The sequence below is a fragment of the Gambusia affinis genome, linkage group LG11 (assembly GCF_019740435.1).
Source record: "Gambusia affinis linkage group LG11, SWU_Gaff_1.0, whole genome shotgun sequence".
In the NCBI taxonomy this organism is placed as follows: domain Eukaryota; kingdom Metazoa; phylum Chordata; class Actinopteri; order Cyprinodontiformes; family Poeciliidae; genus Gambusia; species Gambusia affinis.
This window is the reverse complement of record NC_057878.1, coordinates 24,842,776-24,859,909: the sequence shown is the minus strand read 5'-3', so window position 1 is coordinate 24,859,909 and position 17,134 is coordinate 24,842,776. Positions and strand designations below refer to the sequence as shown.

Below are 17,134 nucleotides of genomic sequence, written 5' to 3'. Positions count from 1 at the left end.
AGGAATTTGGCAGCAACTCATGCTTTCATCTCGGTATGGACAGAAATCTCTGTCCATACCAGATTCACTGTCTGGTAAACTGGCCAGTGAATCTACATATAATGAAGAATTAAAGCCACAGAGTCAGCATCTAAAATCATTTGTAAGAGAGAAAATGTTTTAATAGGACTCCACAGATCCGACCACCTGATCAATCAGATAATAAATCCATTATGAAGACTCAATTTCCCAGAGTTCTCTGCGGCTCAGCGCTCCAGGCTGGACCTGTGGGAGCTGGCAGTGTTGTCTTCAGCATCCTGATGGAGAGACGCTGACCGGAGCTCCGAGTCTCACCGGAGAGCTTCATCAGTCTGATCCACCCACTGTGTCCGAACCGAACCCCGATTCCCAGCGGGAGTCTGTCTTCTTCTCTCTTCTGTCTTTGTTGTTGCGGACTGTGCGGGGATGGAGGTTGCGGAGTGCGGGGTGTGCGGGGTGAAGGTGATGTGCCGCTTCAGGCCGCTGAGTGACTCGGAGAGGAGCCGCGGAGACAAATACATCCCCAAGTTCAACGGAGAGGACACGGTGGTACTGGCGGTGAGTCCTGACCCAGCCGAACGGAACCTGATTACCGCACAGACACGCCCTCCTGCTGTGTCTGCGCGTGCATGTGTCCGTGCTGCAACAATAGAAACACGAACAGAAAAAAATTAAACGATGTTTAACAGATGCTGCTGGTAGTTTAGTTTGTTTAATTTGTGTTTGTACACTTGATTAAAACCAAATCTTAATTGATAATTAGATTATTTTCCCCACTTTGAGCTAGAAGAAGCAGCTGAATTGAGCTTTATGCTAACTCATTCATTTCCTTTTACTAATAATCATAGCATTCAGTTAAAGTTCTAATTAACCAGTTTGATGCTTTCACATGTCTGAATACACGGAAGACGAAAACAACATATTAGAGTGTATCCCTTCCTGGACAGCTGAAAAAAATCCATTCTATTATTTTTATATTAAATAAAGTACAGTAATTTTCGATCTGCTGCTTTCAGCTGAAACGTCCAGGACTAATTTGACCTGAGAGTTCAGGAGTGACTTCTGGTTTAATGAATGGGTGTCCCAGTTCCTCAAGTTTCAGGAAAATACACAAACAGAAAATAATGAGGCAGACATGAAGCAGTTTTAATGACAACACTGCACAGGAGAGCAGTTTGTGTATTATTGAGTCTCTCTCTCAATAGAGAGAGAGTTCGTTTACAGATGGATTTTTTTTTATTCAGCCTGTTTGGAAAGTTTTGCAGAAAAAAAAACATTTTCTAATTATATCCTTCCATCCAAAGTCTGTGGATTGGGCAGCTAAGATCTGTTGTTACAACAGAAGGAAACTTTGTCTCCTCCACTAATCTGGTTTAGGCATGGACCTTCTAACAACTACATGAAGCTAAAATACAATTAGCACCCAATGACAAATATTCATAAATCACAACATGGACTGAGGCTTTGGCATAACCAGTTAGAGTGAATGCTTGATATACAAATAAGTCAGTTTCCTCCAAAAACATATTGATTTCTGGTTTCATTCAGACAAAAATGGGGGATGGAGACTCTGAAAGACCTCATGGGAAATAACCTGTTACCATGACAGCAGGTGGGGGCTGACAGAGGTCATGTGACCAGCAGCAACAGATCAAGAAAAAAATATTGCTAAGAGATTCAGATCCATGGAGTGAAAATAACTAAACAGACGCTGAACTCACTGTGAGGCTGGGCTGTGTGTGTGTGTGCTCATGCATGTAGGCGTGTGCGTGTGTGTGTGGGGGGGCATGTACGTGAGAGAGAAAACGAGTGTGTGTGCGTATTTATCTGTGTGTGTCTGGCATCGTTCAGCAGCAATCATTTTTCTTCCGTCTCATTGGTCCAGTCATCTCAGCCGTCTCCCTGGGGATGCAGAAATGCAGTCACCATGACGACAGGCATCTTATTGAAACAGACAGACCTGCAGCAAGAAACCGACTCAGGATCACTAAATGTAATGGATGCATTGATGCTTTGGGGCATTGAGACCTGTCTTTATTGACAATTTTTGTCTTAATCTAATAATAAGTTAGAAATCATCACTTTATCTTTTATCTTCAGGTATTTGCATCTAAACTTACTAGAACAGAAAACTGAAATTATTCAAATCTACCAACAGAAAGATGCTGGTTTTAAATGTAAAAAACAAATCCAAGTAAAACTGACTTAGAATAACTTACTGATCAGTTTATAGGGGAAAAAAGGGAGATTTTAAAGAATTTGGTTCTCTCTGCTGACTAAAGCCACACAAGCTTTATTTCACAAAAGAGTATCCACACTGATATTAGGTTGAAATTGAACAACTAGTTACTTGCTTTCATAGACTTTATTCTATTTTACTCTTTCTTTTTCTCATTTATAACCTTATCTGAGTTGTGCAACATAAAACCATCTATTTTAAAGTAGATATAATGTTTAAAATATTGTTTTCTTCCTTTCAAAGCTCAGAGGAGATCATAGGTAGCATTAAGGTTTGTCTCCTACATTTCCACACATCAATCTGGGCCTTTAACATGCTGTCCTGTTAAAGAACATATCACTAAACGTCAGCTGTGGGTAGTTTTGTCAGATGAACAGAGGTTATCTGAGTTTGTGAGGTTTAAACTGGATAGTCAAGCCTGCAGTGCTCTGTTGTGATAAGCTGCTTCTGTTTCTGTTGTTTTTGTGGTGCCATTCTCATTTGCCTTTTCTGTACTTCACTGCCTTAAATGGTTCATCTTTGTTAAAGAGAAATGTTCTTTCTCTGCATCCCTACATCATATGAAACTGACCTGCTTGATCTAAAGACAGGAAGAAGAAACTCACTGCTGGTTCTCTTCCATTAACGTAACTTACTTTGCTTTTATTGAATGTGATGCTGTTTGGCGTCAGCGTTCTTCTTCTGTGCTTGTTGGTCGCTTTGGAGAGGCAAACTGTTCACACAGAAGTCTGACTGCAGTGGCATTTAATTAGTAATGTGAACCACCCTGCAAAAAAAAAAATGGATTTCAGCAAAAAAAAATTGGAATTGATCATCAAAACCTGCTGTGACAACATAGCCATAGTTACTGGATTGTGGTATAAATGGAATTATGTGCCTAGGAAGTGTGCAATACATCCTCTTGCAAAACAAGATCTGGTGCATCTCTGCTCTGTGGTCCTGTTGTGTCTTGGCCTTACATTCAACAGCCAGATGGTCAAGCCGTCTGTCTTTTATGGCTTCACTCTGCCCTGTGTTGTAAAGTCAGCTGACCCTTCAAATTTTCTCAGTTTTCATGCTGCCATTTCCTTGTTTGGTGGCTCAGAGGAGAAACAACTGCAGGTTGACTTCACCACTCCACGGAAATGTTGGCAATTTCAGAAAATACACAAAAACAAACAGATGTCTTGAATGACCATACGGATAGCCCACAGAGCTGTTCCAAAATTAGATAAATCATTATTATCATCATTATATAATTAAAAGTAAACTGTGTGTATCAATTGGTGTAACTTGGTGCCCATTAAGTAGTTCTATGCTGCAAAAAGTTGGTGATTGTTGCTTTATACCAATCAACCTTTTTGTCATTTCTTTTTTGAGATGTATTAAGTAGATCATTACTTGTTTGTTACACAGAAGATGTGATTCTTAAAGGAGAAGGACTATGAAATCATTCTAGATGTGTAAGTGTGTTATCATGTTAGCTAAAGGATAGAACTGACCTTTGACTTTACAGCAGCAATATAAGAAATATAAGCAGCTCCGTGCCTTGCTGTGTACACCTTCAAAGGTATTTGAACTTCTTGGGCATGATCATGTTCAGTGGTACTTTATATTAATATCCACTGTTAGATTTTCCTTAGGGTAATATGTATAAAAAAATAAAAGGTCTAATAATGATGCAAAGATGTGGCTCTAACATAGGAATCATTGCCTGGGGAAACACTAATAATTCTCTACTGTTTTGCATTCTTAAGAATAAAGTATTTAAAAGTGCTCTGAAAATATTTAATAAGATAACCAATCAGGAAGAACTCTAACCATTGTTGTATTGTATATGTGGTGAGCCAGTGGAAGAGTTTATCAGCTAAAAGTCCATTAAATCTAAAATCCACCTTTTAAGAATCAAACTACGGTTAAACTGTTGCAAAATCTTTTAATTAAAACATGGAGATGAATTTTATTAAAAGCAGAGATGACAATAAATAAAAGCCAACTGTGACATATTTTCCATTCCAGATGCTTAAGAATCAAGTTCTTTCAGGTCAGTGTTGCCTCCTCCATCTGTTAATCGGGTCTGTCGGTAAACTGCATTTTGTTGTGAGTGAACCTCTCATTTTTCAAAATTTTCACACATACCCACTTTTCAGAGTCTTTCAAAATTAAAGATATTAAATTGTTTCCTGTTATGTGAGATTTTAGGAGCTATCTAAATATATATATCTATAGTCTGGTCCTTAAGTTCTGTTGTCCGGGGAAAAGCCTGTACATCCGGCAGAGCTTCTGGAAAGAGCTGACTGTCTCTGTTTATGACTCGATTATCATTCCTCTTTGCCACATAAAAGCAGCTACGAAATCAGATAGAAGAAAAATCAGGGTCTTAATTCGAGCCATTTAAAATGCAACCTAGAATATTTTTAGGATTTTGAATGTTAGCATTTTCTCCAGTTCAGCTTTATAGTTCAGCTATTATAAAGCCTAAAAGAAATCCACAGAAAGGTGTGACATGCAAAAGGGCTTTTCCAAAACAGTATCAGCAAAAAACACCAAGCTAAATTGCTTGTACGATATTGATTCAATGCGGGTTATTTGTGCTCATTAAGTCTTTTTATGACTGCGTAAGAAAATAGATTTTGCAAATTGCACATTAGTAATTCGCAAACAAGTCCTGGTTCAATCCTGTAGTTTGGGGAGATTTTCATTATTTCTCCTTTTTTCATCTGACTGTATTTTGAGGCGACATTTAAATCTGTTGGCTGCAGATAAATCTTCAGACTCTCCTCTGATCAGTTTAATGCCAGCAGCTTCCAGAGGTTTTTATAGGCTGTCGGCAGCAGACACACAAGTATTCATGGACATATTAAGATATGTTTTATACTCATTAAAAAGAATCTGTATACAAAATTTATGATGTTGTGTGTTTGCTACAGTTTACTTATAATTGCTTTCTCCTCCAGTTAAATATATTCCTTATAATAATCTTTATCTAAGCTAAATGTTTAAAGGCATGTTTGACTTTTTTATTTTGGCAGCATGTTTTGTATATGATTTAGGGGAAACTATCTGTATTTAAGAGAATCTTATTTTAATGCCGTGTTTCCTGTAATTAAATGTAAAAGCATTTTTTTTTTTTTTACTTATTTTTTAATTTTTTCGCATTTTTTCAAGAAAAAACAAAACAGAAACAAACCAGAACTTAAATGGAGGTGACAGGGTAACCAGAATAAAAGCCAATCACATTTCAAATCAAAGCATCATTCTGAATGACGGCAAGGTTTATGAAAAGTCAGCCAGGTGTGATATATTCTGTCCACTTTGAACATATCTTGTAGAAAGTGTCCCTCGGCACTTTGACAGAAAACCAGTCTTTCCAAAGAATAAATCTCTTTGACAGTTTTTTCTGTTTCCTGTGTGTCAGAGTAAGTTCAATGTCTTTGGTAAAGTCTTATTTTGACAACGTCTTCCTGTGTTTCAGGGGAAGCCGTATGTGTTTGACAGAGTTTTTCCTCCGAGCACTGAACAGATTCAGGTGTATGATACCTGTGCTAAGCAGATCGTCAAAGGTGAGGCTGATCCCAACTCATATATAGACATTATGATGGTAAACATTATCAACGTTTCTTTTATTTCAAAGGGAAGCTAGATAATAAAATGCAGTGTTTTATTCTATTGTTTGATTTTTATGGTGTTTAATAGTTTGTATCTTTATTTGGTGTTTCAGACGTGTTGGGAGGATACAATGGAACCATCTTTGCTTACGGTCAGACGTCGTCAGGAAAGACTCACACCATGGAGGTTAGTGAGTTGTTGTGTGAGTAGCAGATCATGTTTGTTTGTCTTTGTAAACATTATTTTGTTATTTAGGGGAACCTGCACGACCCCCATATGATGGGGATCATCCCCAGGATCTCCAGAGACATCTTTGACCACATCTACTCCATGGATGAGAACCTGGAGTTCCACATCAAGGTGATCCAACTAACGTGAAAACACCTTAAAATAATCCATATGATCTCAGTACAGTTGTGTTTCCAATCATGGGTCCATGTGTTATGATCCTCTCTGTCTGCAGGTCTCCTACTTTGAGATCTATCTGGATAAAATCAGAGACTTGCTGGACGGTGAGACATTTCAGATGTTTCTCTTTTTTTTAAGGTCCAAGAACTCGTTAACATTTACTGACCAAAGTTTCATGTTTCAGTGTCAAAAACCAACCTGGCTGTTCATGAGGATAAAAACAGGGTTCCCTATGTCAAGGTACCTGAGACCCATGTCACTGTATATGATTGTTCAGTCTTTTTCTAATCACTTCAATTAAATTACCTTGCAAACCGAGGTCTGTAGAGTCCTTGCTGAAGCTCTTTAGTTTCTAAAGGTTCTTGGATTATTTCAGAGACATTGCATTGGGGTTAATTTCCTGACATGCCAAAAACTTGCATCTGTCGCAAATGTTTATTTTTTTTAATAATCTTTCAATAGAATAATGAACTTATATTTTTAGGAATGACTTTCAAACCAGATTGATTCTAATGTAATTGTGTGTACCTATACCTTTTAGCATTGTGTTAACCCACAATTGTATGGTCTTGACCAGCTGACAGCCAAAATTTCTGCCTACACAGATGTCCTCACACTGATGATGATGCATTTTCTCACTTACTTACTTACAAAGTAACAAGGGGGTGTGCAGTAGTTGACTGTTTCCTTGTTTGCAAATTTGTACAACTGCAATATATGGTTGAATATTGTTTAATTGCAGAGAATAGAGTTAATGTGTTTACAGTTTTCCATGTTCTCTCTGTCAGGGTTGCACTGAGCGTTTTGTGTCGAGTCCTGAGGAGGTGATGGACGTGATCGATGAAGGAAAAGCTAACAGACACGTTGCAGTCACCAGTAAGTCTTTCACTGCATCTGATATTCCTGAAGCATTATTACCACCGCTCCATCACCTCAGCTACAAGCTTTCTTAGAGTCAGAACAAAATCATTTCTGGTGTTTCTGTCTCTTCAGTCTTCAGCAAGTATCAAAACGCATGGCTGAGCTGTTCCTGTTGTATTTCCAGCTGACGTTTCTGTTTTTCACCTGTCTTCCTCCTGCAGACATGAATGAGCACAGTTCTCGAAGCCACAGCATTTTCCTGATCAACATCAAGCAGGAGAACGTGGAGACGGAGATGAAACTGTCTGGGAAGCTTTATCTGGTCGACTTGGCAGGCAGCGAGAAGGTCTGACTTCTTCAATGTTTAAGAAAACTAACAAAAGATAGCTCTAAAAAATATTAAGAGATTGAACAATCTATAATCAGGGCATACAATATTCTCTCATCTGACACTTTTACTTTTTATGTTTTGTTTTTTTTTATACATTCCACTTTCTGACATTTTGTTCAGGTCAGTAAAACTGGAGCTGAAGGTTCTGTGTTGGATGAAGCGAAGAACATCAACAAGTCTCTGTCTGCTCTTGGGAACGTCATTGCCGCACTCAGCGAAGGAACGGTGAGAAAAAAAAATCTCATTACGCAGGTCAAAGAATACAATTATACAGATCAAGTAAACAGAGAGACTGATTTAAATACTGCTGTATGAGGAAAAGGGAAGAAGTTAGGGCTGGTTCAGACAGATTTCTCAAAGAAAACTTGGATATATTGAACTTGTTTTATACCAAAAGAGTCAGTGTTCCAGACTTTAGAACAATTTTATCCTTCGGTTCTTGATAAGAATTTAGGTCACTGCAACAAAAGATTGATTCTAGATGTTCTTGACATCAACATGACAGAAAGGAACCAGATAACAAACCTTCATAGATCACATCCTCACACTGTATTATGTATCTAAATGTAGAAAACCCACGTCCCATACCGAGACAGCAAGATGACCAGGATTCTGCAGGACTCTCTGGGAGGAAACTGTCGGACCACCATCATCATCTGCTGCTCTCCGTCTGTTTACAACGAGGCTGAGAGCAAGTCCACCCTCATGTTCGGTCAGAGGTAGAGTTCACAGGTTTCCACGTTAGTGTTCAGGACAAACAGTCTGTTAGTAGCTTTGAAGGATCAGTTTGAGCTCTGAGCAGCATCTGAATACAAAACCTGTGTTTCTCTGTGTTAAAGGTGTCCTATTTGATTTCATGTTTCAGGGCTAAAACCATAAAGAACACGGTTTCTGTCAACCTTGAGCTGACTGCCGAGGAGTGGAAGAAAAAGTACGAGAAGGAGAAAGAAAAGAACAGAAGTCTGAGCATCATGATCCAGAAACTGGAGAATGAGTTGAAGCGCTGGAGGAAAGGTGAGGAAAATTTCAAGTTTTACCAAGGCTGCTGCTGAGAGTTACTTTGAGTGAATCATGTTGCAATGATGAATATGTAAACAATGGCTGCTAATATTGGTTATAAATTCTTTCTGTGAATCCGAGAGCATTTAATTTTGCCTCCACAGATGCTAAAAGCTGAGGTTTTGTGCTGAATTTTAATAATTTGATTAATATTTCCACAAGATTGGAAGTCTTTATTAGTGTATTTGAATGCATAATCTATTCATATTCAATATGAGAATAAATGTTTTCAAAATAAGCAAAAAAAAGTTTCCAAAAAAATCTATCAAGAAGTTGAAACCAGAAAATTACTACACAAAAAACCAAAAACGACTAAGAAATGTTAAGAACCTCTGTAATATGATGTATTTATTCCCTTATTGTGCAAATTACTCCATAAACCTGCTACCTCTCTAATAGGAGGTAATCTGTGTTCAGTTTTTATTCAGCCCTGCTTCCTACAGTGGAAACATTTCTGGAAAATGTTCCTGCAGTGGAAACGCCCCTTTAAGTCTTTCCTCCACTGTGTTAGGACTCCACCTGGTGGATTTTATTGAAATTGATTACCATTAAAGAATTCTGCTTTTTTTATTAATTAAGAAAATGTTTATTCAACTTCAGCTCAAGTGTCAGAGCTGCAAATTTTAATCTTAGAAACGGTTGACTCTGTTTTCATACTAATTGTGATAAAAGGAAAAATCTTCAGAGCTAAGAAGGAAAAGGTTGATTTATTTTCTTAATAACAGAGTGGATTCAGTGACTCAGTGGCCATTTTTTGACATTTTAAATTAGCTTTAATTTTTTTCCACATTTTTATATTTCTTTTATGTTTTAGTTTAGGTCAAAAGCTAAAACCAGGATTATTTTTGGTGCCCTGACTCCCCCTGAGGGAAACCCAAGCTGCTGGGGGATTTCTGACTCTTTCCGATTCTCTCCAGGTGAGTCTGTACCTGTGGAGGAGCAGCTGAGCAACAGAAGCAAGAAGATCAGCACTGAGACGCCAGCAGTGATCGAGAGCTTAGCCCCGCCCACCATGCCTCTGTTGGAGGAGGAGAAGGCGCAGTACGAGACTCTCATCACCAACCTCTACCAGCAGCTGGACGACAAGGTGAGTCTCACCTGCACCTGCAGCAGGATGATGACGATGAAGACGAGTTCAGAACTGAAACCATAAAACTGCTGACTCGTGTTTCAGGATGATGAGATCAACCTGCACAGTCAGACGTCTGAGAAGCTCAAGCAGCAGCTGATAGAGCAGGATGAGGTGAGTTCCCATGATGCCCGTGTAATGTTTCCCGTTCTCCTCCGCACCCCTGCTAACGTTCTGGTCCCACAGCTGCTGCTGTCCAGGAGCCAGGACTACGAGCGTCTGCAGGAGGAGCTGAGCCGGCTGCAGAGGGACAGCGATTCAGCCAAAGAGGAGGTGAAGGAGGTGCTGCAGGCGCTGGAGGAGCTGGCCGTCAACTATGACCACAAGAGCCAGGAGGTGGAGAGCAAGACGCGCTGCAACGAGCAGCTGAACGAGGAGCTGGCACACAAAACGGTGAGTCCACAAACCGAAGGCTTGTGTTGGCTGGCAGTTTTCAATGAGCTCCAAGTCTTTCAGGTTGAAATTCCTCAAACTACTCATATAATATTTGCACTTCAAACCTTTAAGCAGTCCAATAGGTTGATGTTGGTTGTTGTTCCACGATGTTCTGTGGTTCCAGGCGGGCCTGGAGGCCGCTCAGAGGGAGTTGTCCACCATGCAGGAACTCAGCACTCACCACAAGAAGAGATCTGCAGAGATCCTCAATCTGCTGATCAGAGACCTCAGTGAGATCGGCAGCGTCCTGGGAACCACAGAGCTCAAAGCTGTGAGACTCTCCTGCTGCTCTTCAGGCAGACATCCACAAACATCCAGGTTACAGCTTACCTGTCAGGCAGCCTGACAGACTGCTTCATGCATGTTTTAATGTTTTCTCAGATGGCTGAGATGAGCGGCGTGATGGAGGAGGAGTTCACCACGGCTCGGCTCTACATCAGCAAGATGAAGTCTGAGGTCAAGTCTCTGGTGAACCGCAGCAAACAGCTGGAGGTCAGCCTGACAGAGAACACCGGCAAGATGGAGGTCAACGAGAAGGAGCTGAGCACCTGCCAGCTGCTCGTCTCTCAGGTAACACACACCTGGTTAAAGAAAGCTTCATGATCCCTGTCACAGCAACATGATGGCCACAGACACACCAGAATTAAAAACAAAACTCCACTTTGAGTAACACATACATTGATTCATTTTATTTTTAATTAAGAGCAAGGGTAATCTGTGAGATAAGAGCTTTGAAGTGGAAGTAAAAACACAATTTACACAGCTTTAAACTAGCGTTTTAGCTTTTAAACTAGCATTCTGCATTAGGGATTGTCACAATTAGCACTTGTGTATTATTAACTCTGAGATATCTAGAACACTGCCAATATTTCCAGATCTAACATATTCAGTCCAAAGAATAAAACAGTACAAACTCTTTGAGGCTTAAAAAAACGTTTTTTAATATCCGATGGCGTCCAGTTATGCCCTTATTAATACAGTGGTATAGTTAGAGGCCTGGCCTTTTGCACTCTTTATACTTCTCTATACTTTACACTTAGGACTTTATTTTTTGCTCTTTATTATTTGTTTATTTTGTATTTATCTCTTGTCTTATTTTTTCCTTCATTATTGAATTGTACTCATTGTTATAACTTTTGACAGTATTATTGTCATTTTGCCTTATTTTGTAAACTTATAATGAATGTATTTAACTGTAAGAGACAACAGAATGTAACTATGGGAAAGTGTCACTATTTGTTGTTAAAAATAAATGAAAACTAAGTTAAAAGAGACTAAAACAGAGCAGCCTGCAGGATTATCTGCAGAAGGTTATGCTCTCGCTTGCAGCCTGAGGGAACCACAGAACTGTTTCCTTTTGACTATCATCTTATTTCTCTGTGCTTCCTCTGACTTTACTTGCAACATCTGTGTTACTTTAAATAGTTAACTTTGAATCATCCAATTCCAGTCAACAATCAATTTCTTAGTGCATCTTTAATTATTCCCCATCAGCACGAAGCTGCTTTTCCTGGCATGTTAATTTAAAAAAATTGTGGACTTGCTAAATAAATAATTTCTCAGAACAAACTTTTACCTTTGAGGAAGTTAAAGACTTAATGTGGAATCAGCAGAGCTGTTGCAGGAACTCCAACTGTGTGAATGAGTAATGCACGTTAGAGAGATGTTTGCTTATGAATCATTTCACAAGTGAGTCTGACCGGAAAACAGCAAAGTGTTGCTGCCCTGGCAGACCGCCCTGCCAGGGTGGGTACTTGTTGTTTTTCAGGTCGTTGTTGTTGTTTACATTGTTGTTGGTTTTGCAGCTTGAGGCCAAGTTGGAATCCCTGTCTGCCGACCTGCAGAGGATGGAGCAGAAGAAGAGGCAGCTGGAGGAGAGTCAGGACGCTCTGATGGAGGAGGTTGCTAAGCTACACGCTCAGGGTTAGGGTCATCACCATGTTTACAGGAGCTCCTGCTCTGTGATTGGACAAGAGATGATGATGGCCAAACCGAAACTGTACTGTGTGTTTTCAGATCAGATGCATGAGCTGACGGTGATGGACAAAGAGAAAGAACACATGAGCAGACTAAAGGATGCTGTGGAGATGAAGGTAAAGACTCTGAGATCGTCGAAGCTTCCTCAGACTTTCTAACAATCTGCAACAGACGACCGGACAGAGAGAAAGGAAACGGCTTCACTCAGTCTGTCATCTGTCTTCAAAAACTCAGTTTGATCTCAGTTATCAATATTTTCACTTTAATTAGTCAGTGATTGTGTTTCTTATGTCTAATCATCATTGACACTAATTTACAGCTGGTTTTACTACAAACGTTTAATTGAGACACCAGGGTCAATTTCAGATTTTCATAAAGAAATTAAAAATGATGAAATATTTTCAAAACGTTGCTTTTATTTTAATCAACCCTTCTGTGAGTTGTTAAGCAGAGTATTAAGGCCAGACTATGAGAAGTTTTGTTTAATTATGAGAAAATAATCATTATATTAGTAGAATAAAGTTGCAAATTTACCAGAAATAACTTCTTAAAATATGATGAAAAAAGTAGTTTTATGAAAAAAAAAGTTTTGATATGAGATATCTGATGTGATCAGTTTGCATGACTGTAACGTCTTGCTGTTTCTGATAATCTGATGTTAATGTGTTAAAATATTCAGTATTATCTGTAAATCTTATACCAAGATATTACTTCACAAGATGCTCAACATTCCTCATTTTGATTTTTTATAATTTTCTGTGTTAGAGTTCTCATAAAATTATTACTTCATTCTCCTAATTTTAGGATTTTATTCTAGTAATTAAAGAAAGTCTGGTCCTAATATTCCATTGCATAATTGACCTAAATTCAAGATCCAAATTAACAGGAGCTCTAAAACACACTTGTCAAACAAGATGGTGGGACCTAGGTTGGCTGACATCACTCTGAAATAAGGAAACACAAGAAAAGAAATTCAGATTTTCTAAAAATAAAGTTTTCAAAAATCTAAAAATTAATTATTGGATAAGATTGATTATCGTCCAGCACTATGTGACATGTTTAACCAGGAAACCTGCGGCTGCTGCTGCTTTGTGCTCTGCAGAGAACGTTGGAGGAACAGATGGAGAACCACAGGGAGGTTCATCAGAAACAGCTGAGCCGACTCCGCGATGAGATCGAGCAGAAGCAGAGAGACAACGACCTGCTCAAAGAGTACTGACCGTTTTTACCAATATTAGTTATCACTTTAACCAAATTATAACTTCTGAGTGGTAAAGTATCATTTTATAAAACAGAAGGTTCTGTGTTCATTCAGTGTGAATCAGGCTCTGCAGCTGGAGAACAGAAAACTTCAGTCTGACTTTGACAAGCTCAGAGCCGAGGACCAAAACAAGGAGCAAAGACTCCAGAAACTGCAGTAAGTTTGTCCCTCTTTGCTTCCTGTAACAGGAGTTTGTTTGGTTTTCTATGAGTTGAGAGTTACTGTTTGTTTACTTCCACCTGCTTGTATTCAGGCACATGGAGGGACAGATCTAACTTAAATTTTGTTTATAAGTTTTGATGTAAGATGTTTTATTGAAATTGTCATGCTGTATGTTGGTTTCTGGGTCACTATTCTATTTTACTGATGTGTGTATATATAAACTGTTTTCAGCTAAATATTTAATTCCACCTTATGTGAACTAAGTGGGATTAAAAACAACATACAGTTTCTCTTAAATACTCTATAAATTTGGACATAAATCTTTTCTCTCTGTTACGTGAAACGATTCAGTTTTTACTCTGCAGTCTTCTGATTTAATTTCAGGTTTCTGAATGAGAAGAGAGAACAAGCCAAAGAGGATCTGAAGGGCTTGGAGGAAACTGTGGTATGAGTTTAATTAGTCCACATTAATTTAACGGCACTTTCAGCTGAAACATGTTGAGGATCAGTGATCTGTAAATGACTCTGCTTTTGTTTCACAGACCAAAGAGCTGCAGACTCTGACCAACCTTCGGATCCAGTTCATACAAGACATCACGTCTCGAGTCAAGAGCGTAAGAATAAACAAAGCAGGTTGCTCAGGTTCTGATTGTTTAGCAGTAATCATGTGAATCTGTAAATGCTATTACAGATAGGTCAATTGTTTCATATTTATGCTATTTAAAACATATAACTGATTCCACACTTGTTTGTCCACATTAACTGTTTAATGAACCCACAGATGATTTTCTTTCAGACTCTTCTTTTTTCCCTCCATGTTGAACAGAGCTCAGAGAACGACAACGACGAGGCCGGCGGCAGTTTGGCTCAGAGACAGAGGATCATCTTCTTAGAGAACAACCTGGAGCAGCTCAGCCGAGTCCACAAACAGGTGAGACATCACCGCACAGCAGTGATCGGTTTTATGCTTTTTTTATTTTTCTGTACTGAACGATTTCAATAATTATCAGTGGATAGCTTCAAATTAACAATCCTATTATAAGGTAGCATCTGAGTCAAAATAGACTGAAACACTACATTAAAAATAAACACTATTAATATATAAGGAGATTAATTTTTAAAAGTTTCAATAAAGTTCCTTCACATTGTGTTAAATAACAAAAAGGATACATTTTCTTAACTAGCAATACACCAATGTACAAAACAAATCTGCAGGATTGTTTGGGGATTCAAATACGTTTGAGTATAAGAATTATTTTTTTTCTTGTAAAGTGCCTTTATAAATAAAGTGAATTGATTTAAAGCTCTAGATCTGTGATGAAGAGTCACTTCTGTTTCATCAGTTTCATGACAAACTGTAGCAGATTAAATTTAAGTCTGCGTCTTGTCAGCTGGTGCGGGATAACGCAGACCTGCGCTGCGAGCTGCCCAAGCTGGACCGGCGGCTGCGTGCCACCGCAGAGCGAGTCAGAGTGCTGGAAACGGCCCTGAAGAATGCCAAGGAGTCGGCTCTGAGGGACCGCAAACGGTACCAGCAGGAGGTGGACCGGATCAAAGAGGCCGTCCGGTCCAAGAACATCTCCAGGAGGGGGCACTCTGCTCAGATTGGTGAGAACCGCAGCCTACAGAAAACTGAATCAGTAATCTGATTTCAACTGACTCACATGGTTCCTGCGTCCATGCAGCCAAGCCCATCAGAGCCGGGCACCAGTACCATCACTCATCTTCCTCCCCATCTATTAAGCCGACCATCAGAGGAGGGGGCGTGGCCTCCAGTCCTCGCCATCACTCCTCCCGACATCAAGCAGCTCAACAGCAACAACGGCTTCAGTACCCACAGTGAAAGCACTAGGGACTCCAGGTCAGTAACAGATGGTTACTGTTACTTGGCTTTCAGTCAAGTCTAAAATTAATATGAAGAAAACAGAGGAATTAATTAGACTGTAATTACTCCAAATAATATTATTTTTTCCCCTTTTATTTAGCTTTGCTTTAAAAATGTATGACTTTCTGTCTTTACAGATAACAGCCTGACTCTGGATCAGTTTTTTTCATTGTTTGTTTCTGAACATCTTTACTCAACTCTCCTGTCTTCACCATTCTGCCTTTACTGGAAACACTCATTTCCTCAACTTTCCTCTTTATCAGCCAATAATAGTTTGATTTGTTCTCTGAATCAGATCTTCTTCTGCCAGAAAAACAAAACAGTTTGTTTTAGTTAGTGTGACTCTGATCCATTCATCTAATTCAACTTGTCTTTCTGCAGTATTAAAACCTGAACTTTAGAAGACAGTAGCCTAAAGCTTCTGCTGCTGTTTTTCTCTTGCATAATCCATATAATGCACATTGATGCATCAAAGTATTATACTACAAGCATTATCTGTAGTCAACTTTGAACTGTTTGACACTTTCTTGACAAAATTGAGAAAACAGAGTATTTTCACCTCAGGTCTGATTTTTTTTTGTATTTGTCTTGATTGAAAAATAATATTAGAAATTACATTTTAGGGATTTTTGAACCAGTGTTTGTCGTTCCAACAGCTAAAAAAAAAAAAAAAAAAAAAAAAAAATAATAATAATAATAATAATAATAATAATGATAATAAATGTCAGTTAAAGTAAAAATAATGCTTTTAAATTGTAATATAATTAAAATAAGCACATTGCCTAGTCATCTGATTCTAATTGTATTTACAATATCTAAAAATTTTCTGAAAAAAAATACCTCAAATAATTTCATCTATTTGCACATCATTGCTTTATGAGTTTACAGTGCTATAATAATTGTTTTTTTAATCATTTTTGCTGCCCTGTCTTGAGTTTCAATTGTTCTTTTTGTGAATGTTTAAACTTAGTGTTGCCTTTTTCAACATTTTATATTTTACTACTGGACATTTTTATACTTTTTTATATTAATTTTTAATTTCACTGTTATTGCTGGAGAATTCCTCAGCTGCTCCTGACAGTTTCTACAAACATTACGTTTCTTTCAGAGAGAAGACAGTAAACGAAATTCACCAAAGCGCATCATGAGCTGGATAGTGTCTGTTAGACCCGTGGTGTGTTTATGTCTGTGGGATTCAGATGTTATGGAAGTGTCGTGCTGTATTTGCTATTTCTGGTATTTGTAGTCAGAATCACTGATTTTCAATGATTGTATTTATTTTACTGCATTTATTTAACATAATTGAACGATGTCTATTCTACTGTAATTATTTTGTGTAATTATTGAACATTACTGCATCATGGTATTATTTTAAAGTTTTTTTTTAAACTGGATTTAGATTACAATTTTTTTCCCTGTAATGTTTAATCATTTAATGTTAGGCATTTTTATATTTATTTTCTTCTATGTATTGTACTGTATTTTCAATTATTTTTTACATTTGTATTTTACTTGCTGTATTTATTTTATTGAATTTTTACTGTTTTTTGGAGTTTTTCATTGCAGGCCTATTTTAAACTAATAGCGGATATTTCTATTATAGATGTCAAATCATTATTTTTCCTCCAGTGTTTAAAGCACAATCTTCTGGCCTCTTCAATTACAAAAATAAAGTGTTACTGATGTCAAATATGTTGCCTCTAAAAATGTTCTTTGTTGGA

The 17,134-nt window shown here is 38.2% G+C and overlaps 1 protein-coding gene across 2 annotated transcripts; it reads left to right on the top strand.

Annotated features, from left to right (window-relative positions):
* The first annotated feature begins 226 nt into the window (after positions 1-226).
* Positions 227-17,105, top strand: LOC122840137 (kinesin heavy chain-like). 2 transcript variants are annotated; one of them, XM_044132341.1, is made up of 26 exons: positions 227-576; positions 5,712-5,799; positions 5,958-6,031; positions 6,101-6,205; positions 6,309-6,357; positions 6,438-6,493; positions 7,042-7,129; positions 7,336-7,460; positions 7,626-7,730; positions 8,076-8,224; positions 8,371-8,519; positions 9,482-9,651; positions 9,739-9,807; positions 9,880-10,086; positions 10,253-10,399; positions 10,510-10,698; positions 11,934-12,051; positions 12,145-12,221; positions 13,208-13,317; positions 13,421-13,522; positions 13,913-13,973; positions 14,071-14,142; positions 14,355-14,459; positions 14,920-15,136; positions 15,214-15,389; positions 16,522-17,105. In XM_044132341.1, the coding sequence occupies exons 1-25, from the start codon at positions 445-447 to the stop codon at positions 15,369-15,371; spliced, it is 2,922 nt and encodes a 973-aa protein (XP_043988276.1). In that variant the 5' UTR covers positions 227-444; the 3' UTR covers positions 15,372-15,389; positions 16,522-17,105. The 2 variants fall into 2 exon arrangements, with proteins under 2 accessions (XP_043988276.1, XP_043988275.1); XM_044132340.1 differs by having other exon boundaries at positions 15,551-17,105.
* Positions 17,106-17,134: the final 29 nt, after the last annotated feature.

Bases quoted from the DNA above. Each gene is read 5' to 3' on its own strand.
- LOC122840137 (XM_044132341.1), top strand. From the start codon at position 445: ATGGAGGTTGCGGAGTGCGGGGTGTGCGGGGTGAAGGTGATGTGCCGC. The intron at 6,358-6,437 runs GTGAGACATTTC...TTCATGTTTCAG, and splicing joins AATCAGAGACTTGCTGGACG to TGTCAAAAACCAACCTGGCT. The intron at 7,461-7,625 runs GTCTGACTTCTT...CATTTTGTTCAG, and splicing joins ACTTGGCAGGCAGCGAGAAG to GTCAGTAAAACTGGAGCTGA.